The following is a 16906-nucleotide window of genomic DNA, read 5'->3' as shown; positions in this document are numbered from 1 at the left end:
AATTCAGTTATCAAAGTCACTATTGTTAGAATAGTCAGACTTATATTGTAGGGAACATTCTAGATGATTTTGAAGGAAAAGTACCAAGATTATATAGATTATAACGCACTGGGGAAAATGTTCCTTTATAGATCTAACACTGGCGGATCCAGAAATTTTCATAAGTGGGGGCCCACTGACTGCCTATATAATCAACCAAATTTTTCCCAAAAAGGGGGGATCCGGGGCCCCTGCCCCCCCTTAAATCCGCTTCTGTCTAATGCCTATAGGGCACATTATGTAACAAAATGAACTAGTCAACTAGATAATTAGATACCTAAAAAATGAATCCTCCACTTTTCCTCCAAGTTTGACATGGGAAACCTTGAACATCATTATAGTTCCATCAAAAAATAAAATAGGTGCATAATGTATTTTGAATTATGTTTCCTTGAAGACTTCCGGACTTACATGTCACATTTGGTTGTTTTCTATTAAAGAGTCAATGGTTTAGATTAAGATGTAGTCTGTGTCTGTCCCAAGTCAGGAGTCTGTAGTTCAGTATTTGTGGTTTGTTGCTGTATATATCTTTCATTTTCATTTATTGTTCTGTACATAAACCAGGCCTCTGATGATAAAAGAATGGATGGTCAAGGGTTAATCTATTTCATATCCCATCCACATTTGTGGTGGGGCATAAACAAATATAATGCGTGTTTCTACATAAAATACAAATAACAACTTGCAGTATAGGTGATATAAGTATTTATTTATGGACATATTTATGGTCCCATACATTAACTGATCCATATAACATTAAATCCAAAATCAATTAACCAATGAAATTGTTTAAAAGCATGGTTTGATTTGTGGCACTTATTTCATTCATATAACAAGACATTTCACAGTGCAATAGGGAGTGTAATTATCCTGTTCTGCCAGGCATTTAATGCAAATACCACCTTTTTTTTACATTTCCTTCAGAATACTAATTCTTATCTTGAAAGATAAATTAAAGACATAATTTATTCCTTAAAAATACAACTAGGCAAAAGGTAAGATACTTCATTTGCCAAAGAAACATAATTGGATACAATTAGACTGTACCAGTAATGAGTGATATCATTTAGCAATGCATCTGGTAAAGATTATTTTTCTCATTGACAAAAATACTACCAGAAATACAACTTTAAATATCTCCCATCGGGTTTCTATCAATAAGCTTTTAACTTCACTGATGGCCATTTTGAATTTCTACCACAATCAAAACACTTGTTTAGGACCTTGAAATAAATATATATCTACTTTTTTTTAATTCAATCTATAATGCTGTTATCAAATAAATAATCATTGAAATGTGTACTGAACTGATCCTTTAAGCTCCTTCCTAGAACCAATGCTAGTAGCTCGAACTGATCATCTTGCAAAGTTTGTCACTTAATATCATTTGTAGTTAAAATATAAAGCAACATGTAAATTGACATTTAGTTTTTATGTAAACTAGTGATCTTTGCTGGCTCTTATTTTGATTGGCAATAAGATAACACCACTTGTTCAATACCTTGATCGGAAAATAAATTAATGTACTACGTTTTGTTTCAATCCCTACAGTATTTCTTGAGAAGAAGGTTTCAATCAAGATTAACCAATGACAATTTACATTCAGACAGGATGGCTATCTATCTTTACCAATTGTCACCTAATCTTCAACAATTAAAAAGGACATTAATTGATAGAAATAATTTATCTGCAAAGTTTGATAAAATTCTGTTCACTATTCCCTAAGCAGGAGATAAAAAATAATGTTTACAGACAATTGATGACTAGTGATGGCAATTGCCCACAAGGTTTAAGCTGAAAAGATATAATATATTATTCAGTATAAAAACAAAGAATTATCAACTAGCTTTCAGGAGTAAGGAAGTCAAATATTTTTCGAATGACCTTCATGCAATTTGTGACTCGAACATTTCCTCTGTCAGTTTTTTCAGACAATAAAGCTTTTAATCCTTCTAGTCCCATTCTCTCAACAGAAAGTTTAAGATGAGAGAGCTTTAAGTTTGATTTAGAAGCCTTCAAAGCAGTCGCTCGTGTAATTGCTTTACAAGCAATGGCTTCATTATAAGACTTAAGATTGTCTTTCTGGACTATACAACCATAAGGATGACTTGCAGGAAATACAAATGAATCCAGATTGTTTAAGGCTTTTGAGGTTAATAATTTAAACAATGCTCTAGTGTCATCAACTGCATTGTGTGCACAATAGTTTTCACCAAGAAGTTGTGACACCAATGAAGTTTGAGAATATGATGGTAATCCTGGCATTATTTTCTTGAATAACTCCATGGTGTCTATGAATCCACATATGTGAGATGAAAACTCATTCCACATCTGATTTGCCTTTAAAGAATGGTACAAAACATGGCAATCAAAGCGTTTGATGTTGTGTCCTACAAGAACTGGCTTGGATGGATATTTGGAAAGAAATGTTATAAAATCAGTGAGAGCTTCATGTTGTAATTTATACGAAACAGGTTGTAAATTATAAAACATCTGATTTGCAGAAACTGTAATTTTTGTAATTTCTGAGGCCTGTATTGAGATAGGTTGGTTTGGAAAGATGTAACTGCTAAATTCATTATTGTTTGAAGTTGCAGCAATCTGTATTACATCTGATGTTCTATCTGGAAAAAAAAAATTGTTTAGTTTTCTTATTTCAATATTTCTCAATACATACAAAATATGTTACCTGCTAATTCAATAGTTTTAGCAATGTATGGGTTAATCTTATCACCAAAATGAACCGAAAAGGAAAAGAAAAAAACTAATTATTTTTTTCATGATTTATTATTCTAATATTGTGTTTACAATATCTAATGTTCACTTTTCTTTTTTAGTTTTTCATGTGAGGGTCTGTTAAAGCCTCCTGTGTGATACAGGTTTATGATTTTCATTGTTGAAGTCTGTATGATTGCCTATAATTGCCTACTTTCACTTCATTTTAACTTTGGGGGGATACAGTCTCATTGGCAATCATACCACATCTCCATTTTTTATGTAGACAGTTTAAGAAATTTGTATGGGCAATTTTCCTGCTGTGATATACATTTATCTCTAACTTTAATATTTTAGTGATATATATATAATAATATTATTAATTCGTATTTTTTAACTAATTTGATTCGTTTAGAGATAGTCACATGTTAAACTATATTTTCGAAGGTAGAGAGAAAACGGCGGATAGCAAAAAGCATATTGCACAGCAAAAAGCATATTGCACGGTTATTTTTAGAATATCTAAAAACCGATATACTTTGTGACGTCATGTAATAAATTTCATGATATTGTTAAAAGTTTTATAAAAAAAATATCTATGATCGATTATTTGAAGAAAAAAAATCTTCATATACATAAGATGTAAAAAAGTAAATGAAATAACAACTTATATGTTATTGTCTAGGAGACAATATGATATCTATAAAATTCCAACAAAATCAAAAAATCAAATCAGGATTTTGATACAAATATGGTCGGAAATTAATAATATAACAATTATAGCCTATTGATGAGGTCAATACAGGATATATCGACCCAAAGAAGTATATCGACCTCGGACTTCGTCCTCAGTCAATATACTTCTTTCAGGTCAATATATCCTTGTATCGACCTCATACAAAGGCTATAATTGTATAGTATTACTTCAAAAAGAAGAATGAAAAGCAGGTTCCATGTGCAATAACCAATATACAATGTATAAGCATATAAAGTTTTCATATAATTTATTTTATCATATACTTAGCATTAATATGATAGCTTTTGCATATGTGTAATGAACGGAAGTACACAAGCCATAATTTCCCACCCGGGCTGTTAACCCATATCAGGGGCCTCTCGTGCAAGTTACTTCCGGTATTTCCGGTATCGTCTGTTTAATTTTCCATTGTGGCGTCAGATATTTTTTATTATGACGTCAAAATTTTACGGGCACTTTTGTGATGTCCAGTAATGGCGGACAAATAGCGATAAGGTGTATTGGATCCAGTGGTAAATTCGTTTGTACAGAACCACCTGTTATTGAAAAACAGATGTTAACATGGCTAAATCCAATGATATAGATTCTCAAAATGATGATAGTTATAAGTACTTGCTAACAAATGCCATTGACAATTATGAATCATCTCATAGTACAACTTGTAGTAATAATGATCATAAAACTGTAAATACTTCTTTGCTTCCAAAATTTCAATGTTTCAAATTGCCTCTTTAGGGAATGGTAACATAAATATATATGGAGGTAGTGATGCTATTGTTGTACAATGATAGTGTATTTGTTGGATTCATAATTTAACTTCTTTATACAGTTTTTGATTGTTTTAGTTATTTCATTTGTTTATTTGCCTTTACATAAAACAATTGTCGGAAGTATATGATAAAGAGATTAATACATGGCCTTTTCCATATCGGCCCGGGTATCATCCCTCGACCCATATCAGCACCTCGACTACGTCTTGGGCTGATATGGGGGTCTCGGGATGATACCTGGGCCGATATGAGAACAATTTTTCTGTATATTTATATATTAACGACTTACATAGGCTTGTAGTTTCTAAATCAAAGACTACCAGTGGAGCTGTAGAAATATCTATCGGTATACATAAAGATGCATTCATTGGAGCAGGGATTTCTTCATCTAACTTCTCATTGTTCATTCCTATAACACACATCAAGTTTTGTAAAAACAAAATTGCAGATTTTAATTGTTATATATGGTGTAAAATGTGTTTGTACAAAAGTAAATGAAACATCAAATGTTTAAAGTATGTTCTATTTTATAATTTTGATAATCCTTATTGCATGTCATGCATCAATCTTACAGACCAAACAAAGGGGCCCTCCGCTAATCAATTATAAGTACAATGTAAGAAAGACAGAGAAAGTTTAAAAATCATACTTTGGTCAAATTTGCAATAAGTTAAATGAAGTCAAAGTTTAAATTCCAAGACAATTTAAAAAGTTAAGGATGTACCTATTTCACTTTCATAAGTTCTTCCTTCTCTTATTTCAACACCGGTACTTTTTCCTGATCTTTCTTTTTTTAGATTGATTCTTCTTTTTTTGTGCTGCTTTGTTTTGGCTCTTTCAGATTTTTTATTCCTCTTTCTATTCAATCGTATAGCCCTCTTGATAGTCTCATTCCCAGGTGACAATCCAGCTGCTTCACTAACCTTAAAAAATAAATAAATAACAACATGTATAAATTCAATATGAGGATCCCTTACAGAAATGAAAAGTTTGCTGCAATATTGCAACAATATAGCAGCAATATTGCAGCAAACAAATTTGTTTGCAAGAAGTGTTTGCAAGAAAGTTGCAGGTTGTCGCAGCTACCTGCAACATTCTCACAATGTTACTGCAACAAAATTTGTTTGCAAGAAAATTGCAGCAAGTTTGCTGCAATGTTGCAAGAAAGAATTTGTTTGCTAGAAAGTTGCAGGAACCTTTTCTTTTATTATTTAAGGAATGACTTTTTGCAACAACTTTGCAAGAAAAGTTTCTTTAATAATGTCAGACAATCAGATAGTTTGCACCAATATTTCAAGCATTTTAAAATATTACATATGATTATTTGTTTTAAGATTTAAGGTTCAAATAATACACAACATATTGTTTCTTTGAACATTTGGTTATGGATACTTCTAACTATCTAAATTTGTTGTCGTCATACTTTATTTTACTCAGAAATATCTGGATATTTGAATAATTTATTTTAAATAAATCTTCAAATAACAATGCTTATATTTTTAGAATTCCTAAACTGTACATCACATTTATATGATATTTTGTAAGGAAAGAATTTCAAGAATACTTTGGTATTTATTTCAACAAGTTTAATCTAAATAATTGAGTCATATTAATTTTTTTTCTACATGTATTATTATGCCTTTTTGTCACTTTTTTGTGACATTTTTCTATGAACAATATTTTTAATTCTAATATTTTCCATCAAATGAATTTAGACTCACCTGCAGGTTGTATTTTGTTTAATTTCTAGTATCATTATTTTAAAACTATGTATACACAAATTATCTTTCTCATCTCAATTAGTAATATGAGCTGGTGATAGAAATGTAATGTGCCATCTGGTTTCAATTTATCTCTGTGTAGTGGTAAAGACAGGAAGTACCATAAATTAATGTACACAGAGTTTGAGGCCAAATTAAGGGTAGAGCATTTCTTCTTTGTATATATTTCCATTATAACTTATAACATCAAAGATAAAAAAAAAAATATATATATAATTATTTTTTTATTATAATATATAACAAATATTCAAGATTTAGGCAATTGATATTTATAATTAGGGGCAAATTTCAAAGGGATCACACTGTCACAATACCCTAAGCAACCTTGATCAACATATTCAAAATTTGAACTGGACATGAACATGCATACAACAAACAAAGATGTCTTCTATCATGAACAAAGTAATATGAATTTTACAATGGATTTAGATCCAAGAGTTCCAATTAATTCTATTGACACTGGATAGTGCATATGATAGCCTTCAGTTGACATGACTCTTGGATTTAGGAAGATTGGTGTTTACACATAATTTGGATAACATCTTTTGGTAAGTACAATGGAGTTGAATGTCCACCATTTTGAATAAGTGCTTGCTCTTACAGTTCAAAATAGTGATATTCAAAGAGTTTTCTTAACTTAATAGAGTTGACAAAAGTATAAGACAATAGATTTATGCACATGAATATTATTAAAATTGTGTAAGACAGGAGATATTTTTTTAAATCTATTTAAGACTATATGTTTTAGAAAGTACATTACTTAAATTGAAACAAGAAATCTTCTAATAAAAGCAGTTTGGTATTAAATTAGAGATCTGTGATTTGACTGCCAATAAGAGGTCTTTCAACAAATGGCAACAATATTTAGCTTTTATATATACACAACTAATCACAAAAATTTTAAAGAATAGACAAGACCAATTATGTTATAGTTCAATGAAAAACAAATATTCAAAAAAGCAATAACAACCTAGTACTGGCATAAGGTTAAATGTATAGTAATATGCAATTTCTGGAAGGACTTGATAACTTTTAGACATTGACCCTTTAAGTGAAACAAATGCTGGAAAAATTGGTCTGTAATCATCTCTTTATAAAGAGTTATTTTCATTTTACAAGTCCAGAATTTACAATATATAGTAGTAACTTATATCTTTATATCTTTATAATGTTTAGTTATTCTTTTAATGTATGCTAAATTCTTCAACTTTTATTTTGCAGTATTTGAAATCAGAAAATTCAACTTTAAGGACAGTGAGTACAGAGAAACAGAACTAAAGGATACACAGATATGTAACACAACAACCTATAGAGGACAGAGAAAATTTTGTTTTATTATTAAATCATACTTTTTTAAATGCTTAGTTTTTAATTCCTAATTTTTCAACTGAAATTGTTGAAAGATTTGCTGCAATATTGCTGCAATATTGCAAGAAATTAATTTTCCTGCAATATTGCTGCAACATTGCAGCTAATGAATTTGCCGCAATATTGCTGCAACAATCATAGCTACTGATTTTCCCGCAAACATTTGCTGCAATATTGCCGCAAATTGTTGCGGCAATATTGCAGCAACTGTTTGCAAGAAAACTAATTTGCATACGAAAAATGAATATTTGCAGCAATATTGCCGCAAATATTTGCAGCAACATTGCCGCAAATATTTGCAAGAAGCCTTATTTTTCCATAAGGGATGGTCTTAACAGTTATTTAAGAAATGACTGTTCCTTTTTGTTGCCAAGTTTTATTTTGATGTAATTAAAGCATTGATCAAAGCACATTTTACATGAAGCACTTTAGGCTTTTATACCCTATAAAACTACAAAAATAATGAAGAAGGAACAAGGATGCGAGATTTTCTTGCTGTGTTGAAGACCCCTTAATGGACTTTGGCTGTTTTCTGCTTTGGTTAGGTTTGCTGTCTGTTTAACACATTCTCCATTACAATTCTAAATTTTATTTCTTAAAATTACACTTCACCTTTAAAATATACTTTTTGTATAGTGAAATAACAAATTTCCCTTATTTTGTTTTGAAACATTAGGGAGCAACCATTGAACTTCAAGGGGGGGTTATGGTCTGTTTGAGTCATAAAATATTTTTCATGCAAAGCAATTTTATTTACTTAGATGCTAATAATCAAACTTTTTTTTCTTCAAAACTTAACACTATAAGGTAATGGGGAAATCTGGATTCAGAATATTTTTTTGTCATAGTGCTTGAACAGAATATTTTTTTCATCAAACTTGGGATCAGAATATTTTTTTTTGGAAAAAACCATAAAAGTATAATTTGCAAATATTACCTTTGACACATAACCATATCCCTCATTTTTTTGTAAGACTGCTGCACTGACACGATAATTTAAACTTGAGGAACCAGAATAATGCTTATTTTTTGCTGCTTTGGTTGAGACCGTATGGTTAAAGCTTTCATTTGCTTGGGAACTAGCAAGTTTTGACAGTTTCTTTGATTGGCTTTCAATTTTTCCCAGAAACAATTTCTCTAGATCAGCTTTGAGGCTTTCAGATGTCAAGTCCTTTCCAAAGGGTAAGTTTGTGTGCCTGTATGATGTTCTGTCTTTTAGATAACCACACCATTTCATATCACAGGTTTGGTGTTTCCCATACATATGGTCAATCATCCCTCTTACTCCTTTTTCAATTTTTTCTGGACTGCCTTGGTTTTGTGCCAACATGTAGGAATAATTCTTGGTAATTGCATTTATTACCATTGGCGTCAACTCCTTTTGCTTTGGTTTTAGGCTGTACAGCTTTTTGGTGATATTTATGATTATATGATTTCTATCACTGGTTTTTACCATTTTAGAATTTGGAAGAAGTTTCTTTGCCCTGTCAAACCCAACAGAATCATCACCTGCCAGTTCATTAATTTCAATATTTTGTTCATGTACATCCTTCACCAACTGTACTACCATGTCTGGTTCCATGCCCTTTGCTGTCCCTGACCAGTTTTTTTTACAATTGTGTGGTATAGGTGGTCTTCCCTTCTTTTGTGCATTCCGACATATACGGCAGCTGGATATTCTGAGGGTGTGATGCACAATTTTCCCTGTTTTTCCCCTATCAGTGATGCCACACCTGAAAAGTTAAATGTATATGCTAATGCAAGTAAGTGTAAATATGGAGTAATCATGTTGCTATACTAGTAATTCAAATTGATTGTGTAATAATTCTTAAATGATTTGCATATCTATAAATACTTGAATTGGATTGGTCAATTAGAATTTTTCTCTTGGTTTACACTTAGATAAACCATGCTTCCGAAACTAATTTCATAATCAATTCATGCACGATACACATGCTTGCAGGGATCCTGTGATTTTCAGCAAATTGAGATTAAAAAACAAATTTGGCTTGAGAATTCTAAGGATTAATATCCATTTTTTCTAGAGGTTATTGATGTGTAAACCGGGGCTCTTACTCACAAACTCTAGAAAAAATGTGTTTATGAAATTGTACCACATGGTTCCATACCTCAAAAGGAATGTTGGGATTTATTTTGTGGGAAATGGCCTAAACCATTTAGGAATAAGGGACCAAAAGGTGCAAACAAACTAGGATGTTCTGGTTGCCTGACAATTACTTGAGTATAAGTCTATGGATCTCTTTGAAATTGTACCACAAGGACCCATACCAAACAAGAGGCTCTCAAGAGCCTGAATCGCTCACCTGTATTTCAGAGGAGAAGATTTTTAAATGTTAGCAAACTTGATGAACAAATTGTGTAAAATTGTCTTTAAAGGGCAATAACTCCTTAAGGGGTCAATTGACAATTATGGTCATATTAACTTTTTTGTAGATCTTACTTTGCTGAACATTACTGCTGCTTACAGTTTATATATGTCTATAATAATATTCAAAATAATAACAAAAAACTGAAAAATTTTGTTAAAACTACCAATTCGGTGGCAGCAACCCAACAATGGGTTGTTCGATTCGTCTGAAAATTTCAGAGCTGATAGATCTTGACCAATTGAACAATTTTACCCCATGTCAGATTTGCTCTAAAAGCTTTAGTTTTTTGAGATATAAGCCAAAAACTGCATTTGACCCCTATGTTCTATTTTTAGCCATGGTGGCCATGTAGTCGATTGATCAAAACTTCAGGTACAATTTATAAACTAGATACCCTAAGGAACATTTAGTTAAAGTTTGAAGGTATTTGGCCCAGTAGTTTCAGAGGAGAAGATTTTTGAAATAGTTTACGACGACAGACGACGACGGACGCCAAGTGATGGCATAAGCTCACATGGGGCCCTTCGGGCCCCAGTGAGCTAAAAGAAAGGTTGGGATTGATTTTGAGGTTTATGACCCTAACATTTTAGGGAATAAGGCCAAAAACAATACTTTTCTGATACTTTGTATAAATTGCTTATTTCCTGACCTATTTCCATGGGGTTTAATTCTAAGTCTTAAAAACTTGGGTTTGTTTAATAGAAAGAATCTAACTGTGTATTTATATTTTGGATTGTGATCCCGTGTGTAAATTGGTACACATTGAGGTCCAAAGGATCCACTTTAACTTTGTTTGATTTCTTAAGAAATATAGATTTTTTGGGGTTCTTTTATATGGTGATTCTCATATGTATTCAGATTTTTTATCTTGGGGCCAGTTTTCAAATAAGTCCACATTAAGGTCCAAAGGGTCCAAATATAAACTTTGATTTCAACAAATATTTAGTTCTTGATTTTTTTTGATATGCCTAATCTGTGTATTTTTAGATTTTATGGTTTTTCTGCCCTGTTTTGTAATTGGTCCACATTAAGGTCCAAAGGGTCCAAAATAAAACATTGATTGATTACAACAAATACAAATTTATGGGGTTCTATGATAAGCTGATTATTACCCTGTATTCATATTTTGGATTTTGTGCCCAGTTATAAAATTTGTCCGTATTTAGGTCCTAAAATACACTCAGTTTGAATTCATCCATTATTGAAATCTTTTGGTTCTTTCATTTGCTTAATCAAACCATGTAGTTAAGTTAGATCTTTTATATAAATGGACCATTATCATGATAATAGGTAAATGACTGACTGTTTTCACTCTGTGTCAGAACCTATGCTATGTCAAGTATTTAATCACAATCCAGAATCAGAGCTGAATTGCATAATTAATAGAAATTTCATTTCAAGTAGATTCATATTTGATAACATAGATTAAAAGAAGGGAATTACCACTTGAAAAGTCCAATTTTTTTTTTTCAGATCTTAGACCACATTCATTCTGTGTCAGAAACCTATGCTGAGTCAAATATTTAATCACAATCCAAATTCAGAGCTGTACAAAGCTTGAATTTGGTGTCCATACTTGCCCCAACTGTTAAGTTTTTGACATCTGCAGTCATACCAAGATGAGCATTTTATAACTAGTATGATTTTTTTTTAAATATTTGAATATTTGTACACTTAATTGCCTTTAATGCATGTACATTTTTTTTTGGTTTGTTTTTATAAGTGCACTATGATTTTATATGTACCTGACAAACTATTGTAAGCCCTTCCAGAACCTTTCTTCTGCCAACAAGTGTCTGTGGATGCATTAATACCTGCTTGTTCATTACCTTCTGTAAAAAATGGTTAAATTCATAATACAGTTACTGGAAAATATGTATTCAAAAACAGATCTCCAGCCCTAAAAACATGAACCAAAAGGTAAAACTTAACTACAGTCACTTAAAGTGGCCCAAGTGTTGTAGAGCTAAATTGTCCTTTATACATGAGGACTGTAGCTGAGAATTATCATTGATTTATTATGAAATGTTTTCACCGAAATAAACCTAAACACAAAACTCAACCATGAAATTAAGGTGATAGTGACACTAAGATTTAGGTATATATAACTAGAGGCTCCAAGGAGCCTGTGTCGCTCACCTGATATTTTTGTTTACAATTGATGCATGAAATAATGCAACCATTATACTTTTGCTTTAGTTTCAGAGTCAATAACTCCTTAAGGGGTCAATTGACAATTTTGGTCATGTTGACTTATTTGTAGATCTTACTTTACAAAGTTGTAAAAGTTAACGGACGACGACGGACGCCAAGTGATGAGAAAACCTCACTTGGCCCTATTGGGCCAGGTGAGCTAAAAAGGTATAGAAATAGAAGTACTTTAATAATCTAATTATGGAGCCTAGCAGATTTTAAATTTCATACCATTATTACAATGATTTTTCTTATGACAATGAAATAATAATGAAATAAATTACAACACAATAGAACAATGAATAGTTGTTGCATGCACATGGAAGAGAAAAGTTAATAGGGGAGACAATAAAAAAATATTAAAGGATTATTTCCTTTTGAACTGTACCTAATAATCTTTGAAGATATGTTGCTCTGAGTTGGATAAAAAAGAAGCCCAAACTGACAAGATATAAGGGTAGGTTTCTCCCATGTACATGCAACAACCAATTACTAAACATCTATGTATATAATATTTAAATTGCAAGAATTGGATTACCACCTTTACAAATTTGACTGCAGTTTAACACATATTTTAGGCATTAACATATACATGTCAATATATAAAATGACATTTGTAAAATATGTGTGCCATTGTATGTACAATGTACATGTATATGCAAATGACAGGATCAGGCCTAATTTTGTTATAAAATTATTATATTTAATTTTCATTCAAACCTGCATCAATGGTCATGGACTGGAAAGCTTCGTCAAGTAAAAACTTCCTTTCTGAAGCATTTGCCTGACACTCTATTATGTCTCCAACTTCATTTTCTCTTGACTTTAGTGACTTATGATGAGGACAATGGACATTCATGGCAGCTAGCAAATTTTTCAGCTGTGTTTCTCCTATGCCTGCATGAATCATACCTGATAATATAAAAAACATACAAAAAAATAAATGAACAATAAATTTAAAACACTAGCAAAATTATTTAAAGTAGCTATAATTATATAGGTTGGGGCATATTTTCTGTGTACATGTACATGTAGGAAAATGAAGGCAAACAAAATTAATTTTGTGTCTCCTGTGGCAATGAAAAATAGGGAATTATGATGTCTGACCAGGATAAAATGGTATGTTTTAAATTATCACACTACTGGCAGCTGATTTTAGTTCTAGTTGGCTAGTAAGTCTTGCAAATCAAGAGGATTTTTCATGTTGACCAATAAGATTGACATATGCTTAAAGATACTCATTATCGCAAAAAGTTTCATTCAGTTTCTAGTTGGCTAGAACATTATCAAATTCACCACCTCCTCATTTACCCTATATATATTTATGTAATACATATACCCATTTTTTTTATAATATTCTGAAGTCATTTCTTGTATGATATCAAAAATATTTTGGTTATCAAATTAAATTTCCTCAATTTTGGAGTTACATGTGATGACATCATTATTCTACTTTTATGCACCATATAGCATTTTGAAATTAAACAAAAAACATAAATCTACTCTTTCAATTTGAATGGTCAGAACTTTAGATAAAATATCTTTAATATTTAGGTACATGTATCAGCCCACTAAGCCAATCTCGGAATTAAGTATCTTCTGCACTTTTCATAGTTTATTACATACATACATTGACATATATTTATGAATGTATAAATAACCTGCCACACCAAGTCTGTGTGTTCATTACTTGTTTTTCTGCTTTTTATTGATCTGATGAGTTATAATTAAACCCTTTTCAACTGATTTTTATATTTTGTTCATATATTGCGCTGTTACAACACTGTCCCAGGTTGGGCACCTGCAAAAAATTTAACCCCTCCATATTCTGTATGTGCTTGTCCCAAGACAGGTGCCTGTAATTTAGTGATTGAAGTTTAATGCTGTGTAACATATTTGTTTTTTCATTCATTGTTAAGTACTAAAATTGTTGTTAGTTTTTTTGTTTGAATTGTTTTAAATACAATTATCATTTGGGGCATTTTATAGCTGACTATGTGGTATGGGTTTTGCTCATTGTTAAAGGTTGGACGGTGACCTAAAGCTGTTAACTCATATGTATTTGATCTCTGTTGGAAAGTGGTCTTATTGGCAATCATACCACATCTTTTTATTTTTATATGTACTACAATTTTTTATATTGACCAAACTATATCATTATCATAATTGAAAGAACATTTGTTTACCTGCAGCTAATTTTGTATTGACATCAAATGTACCAACTCCTTTTCTACTACATGTACTATTTGCATGATGTGTCTTCCCTAATCTTATTCGAGCAATATCTCCACATTCTGTACATTGTATATACAAAATACCAGCAACACCATAAGGTTTAACTCCCAACGAATTATGTAATTGTAAAGGGACTTCACATTTGGAACATTGTTTCAACTGCTGAACAATATAGTCTAGTTCGACAACATATCTACAGTGGTTTAAGGGAAGTAAATCAGTAGGTAATGGTAATAAGTCAAAATCAACATTTATATTATATTCATCATCAACCACTACTTCATGATCTTGTATATCAGGTACAGACTCAAAAGCAACATTACACAAATCAGATGTTTCAATGGTTTTCAGTTGGGCATATGAGTGGTCAGGTTCTAAGTTTTGACAATGGACTGAGTCAAATGATGGTATATCGTGGTGGTCAGGTTCTAAGTTTTGACAATGGACTGAGTCAAATGATGGTATATCGTGGTGGTCAGGTTCTAAGTTTTGACAATGGACTGAGTCAAATAATGGTATATTGTGGTGGTCTGATTGCAATACACCTTATCGCTATTTAGTCCAATCCGGAAAAAACAGTCATTTAGACAACTTCCTGTTTGGGTCAACAGGCCGCAAACAAAGGTCATCAGTAACGAGCTGAGGGAGGGAAAAATTTAGAAAGCGATCAATAGGAAACTTTGATAGATTATGATCCACTTTTTCCAAACTCAAATTAAAGTCAAAAAAATATTGTGTTTGAAGTATTTACGATGTTTTAAACAGGTCTCATTAAAAAGTATCATGCATGGTGTATTGTTTAAACAGGGTCCCAGATAGCGTCAATTGGATGAAAAAGTTGTGTAATTTTAGATCTTATCCGGAATGGAATAAATAGCGATTAGGTGTATCCACTCCTGTGAAAAACTAGCCCTTGGATTCGTTGGTTTTTCTCTAAATTCTTCTTTTTTGAAAATTTTCCTTGTTTGTTCCTTTGAGACATTGTTCAGCAGACGATACAATATTTTACGATTGTCGTGATTTTATAAAATTTTTCATCATTCAAGGATTTGCAATATTTCAGTGACTAATTCTGAACGTACTTTTTAGATACTCACCACGATATCTCTTTCTTTGGGTGGATCTACGTGTTGAAAATTAGTAAGACAGCTTAAAAATATACCGAAATGAATACAAATTATAAAAAAAATTGATAGTCATTCTAGTATAAATATAAAAGCTGGTTACTTGTCAAAATATTGAAAGCAAGTTTCTTCCGAGATTCCAAAATGGCCAATCTCGATGTCAACAAACCGTAAAAAGGTCGACTTTGTAGTTTTAAATACCGCCCTTAATTTAATTTCTGTGAATTATGAATCGAGAAAGCACTAACTTAGAACAAAAATGGCTAGTGTTTTTATATTATTTTTAATCGAGAAGAAAGTAAATATTTTGCGACGTTCGACCGATTACCGTAATGGCTGCGTACCAATCGACGCAAGGGGCGCGAAAATTTAAACCCGCGAGCCCCCTTAAAGACAAATAGAACAAGAAAAATACCCACTTACTCTCATTACAAAATATAACCAAATGGTGAAAAACTTTATTAAAATTATAAGAAAACATTGGAACAATCTGCAAAAATACAAACAATACAGTGATTTTTTCCCCAAGTGCCTAATATGAGGAAGGCGCTACCTTGAATGCCAGCTTACCAAAACTATGTCCTACATATTGATTGATTGTTGGTTTGCTTAACGCCCAGTGGCAAATATTTCATGCATGTTCAGGACGAATGTCCTACATATAGTTTTTGTCAAAAATAAAATAATAAGTTTAGATGGAAAATGTTTAGGGAAAGATCATTGAACTTCAAAAGGCAGAAGGAGGTATGGTATTTTTTTTTGGTGTGTCGCAGGAAGCATCAAAGCAAAAATTTAAAATAGCCTTCCTGGACGTCATAATTATTTGGACTAGTATTTTTCTTTAAAAATTGATGACAAAAATACTCTGTTCAAGCAGAGGACAAAAAAAAATATTCTGAATCCAGATTTTCCCCATACCTTCTAGTGTTTATATTTTGACTAAATAATTTTGATTGATAGCATTGAAGTGCTTCACGTGTAAAAAATCTGACTCCAACAAAAAACCATACCCCCCTTTGAAGCTAAATGGTTGCTCCCTTATTGTTTTCTGCTGAAAATGAATTTATTGGTGATTTATATAAATGACAATGCTTACATTCATTATCTTGTGCATTTTCATATCCATTTTTCTTTCTTTGCAAATTTTATAAAATTTAAAACAATAAGACATTTGTTTAATTTCAAAACTATGAATACTGTACAGTTATACAATCCATAACTTTATTAAATTAATTTTTTGTTGATTTTCATGAAAAGGTGGAGGATTTGGAATATCTTTTTCATCAATATCTAAAAGTTGTAGCGTTTTTTTTTATTTAGTATTGCAAACAACGCTTTCTGTTTGTTGAATTATTTTTACTTTCTAAATTAGCTGGTTGTTCATATTGTATTCCCAGTTTCCTGCATCTCATATAAGAGGATCATTCTGATTGTTAAAAGAAGAGTTTGAATTTACAGTGAGCCTGCTTAGAATAATGTTTTGATCAGGTTTTTTATTTTCATCTAAGCATATAAGGAACCATAAATAGGATTG

The 16906-nt window shown here is 31.5% G+C and overlaps 2 protein-coding genes and 1 long non-coding RNA gene across 3 annotated transcripts; 1 reads left to right on the top strand and 2 right to left on the bottom strand.

Annotated features, from left to right (window-relative positions):
* Positions 1-1828: 1828 nt before the first annotated feature.
* LOC127718722 (uncharacterized) lies at positions 1829-8932 on the bottom strand. The gene is made up of 4 exons (XM_052224778.1): positions 8368-8932; positions 5006-5204; positions 4571-4690; positions 1829-1833 (listed from the first exon to the last, which is right to left on the bottom strand). Exons 1-4 carry the CDS (start codon positions 8884-8886, stop codon positions 1829-1831), a joined length of 843 nt encoding a protein of 280 aa, XP_052080738.1. The 5' UTR covers positions 8887-8932.
* LOC127717964 (uncharacterized) lies at positions 6020-7420 on the top strand. Its single transcript, XR_007989489.1, has 2 exons — positions 6020-6610; positions 7284-7420. It is a non-coding gene; the product is annotated as an uncharacterized LOC127717964 (long non-coding RNA).
* A 61-nt stretch (positions 8933-8993) lies between the features above and the next one.
* On the bottom strand, positions 8994-15526 carry LOC127718721 (uncharacterized). The gene is made up of 4 exons (XM_052224777.1): positions 15346-15526; positions 12734-12925; positions 11566-11652; positions 8994-9163 (listed from the first exon to the last, which is right to left on the bottom strand). The coding sequence occupies exons 2-4, from the start codon at positions 12921-12923 to the stop codon at positions 8994-8996; spliced, it is 447 nt and encodes a 148-aa protein (XP_052080737.1). The 5' UTR covers positions 12924-12925; positions 15346-15526.
* Between the last annotated feature and the right edge of the window lie 1380 nt (positions 15527-16906).

The sequence above is a fragment of the Mytilus californianus genome, unplaced genomic scaffold (assembly GCF_021869535.1).
Source record: "Mytilus californianus isolate M0D057914Y unplaced genomic scaffold, xbMytCali1.0.p SCAF_10, whole genome shotgun sequence".
Classification (NCBI taxonomy): domain Eukaryota; kingdom Metazoa; phylum Mollusca; class Bivalvia; order Mytilida; family Mytilidae; genus Mytilus; species Mytilus californianus.
Note: the sequence above shows the minus strand (reverse complement) of the source record. Positions and strands in the feature narration are given on the sequence as shown.

Coding starts and splice junctions, on each gene's coding strand:
- LOC127718721 (XM_052224777.1), bottom strand. CDS start 12,923: ATGATTCATGCAGGCATAGGAGAAACACAGCTGAAAAATTTGCTAGCT. Junction 11,653..12,733: donor GTCCATGACCATTGATGCAG/GTTTGAATGAAA, acceptor CATTTTTTACAG/AAGGTAATGAACAAGCAGGT. Junction 9,164..11,565: donor GGCTTACAATAGTTTGTCAG/GTACATATAAAA, acceptor TTAACTTTTCAG/GTGTGGCATCACTGATAGGG.
- LOC127718722 (XM_052224778.1), bottom strand. CDS start 8,886: ATGGTAAAAACCAGTGATAGAAATCATATAATCATAAATATCACCAAA. Junction 5,205..8,367: donor GATATGGTTATGTGTCAAAG/GTAATATTTGCA, acceptor TTATTTTTTAAG/GTTAGTGAAGCAGCTGGATT. Junction 4,691..5,005: donor AACTTATGAAAGTGAAATAG/GTACATCCTTAA, acceptor TGTGTGTTATAG/GAATGAACAATGAGAAGTTA.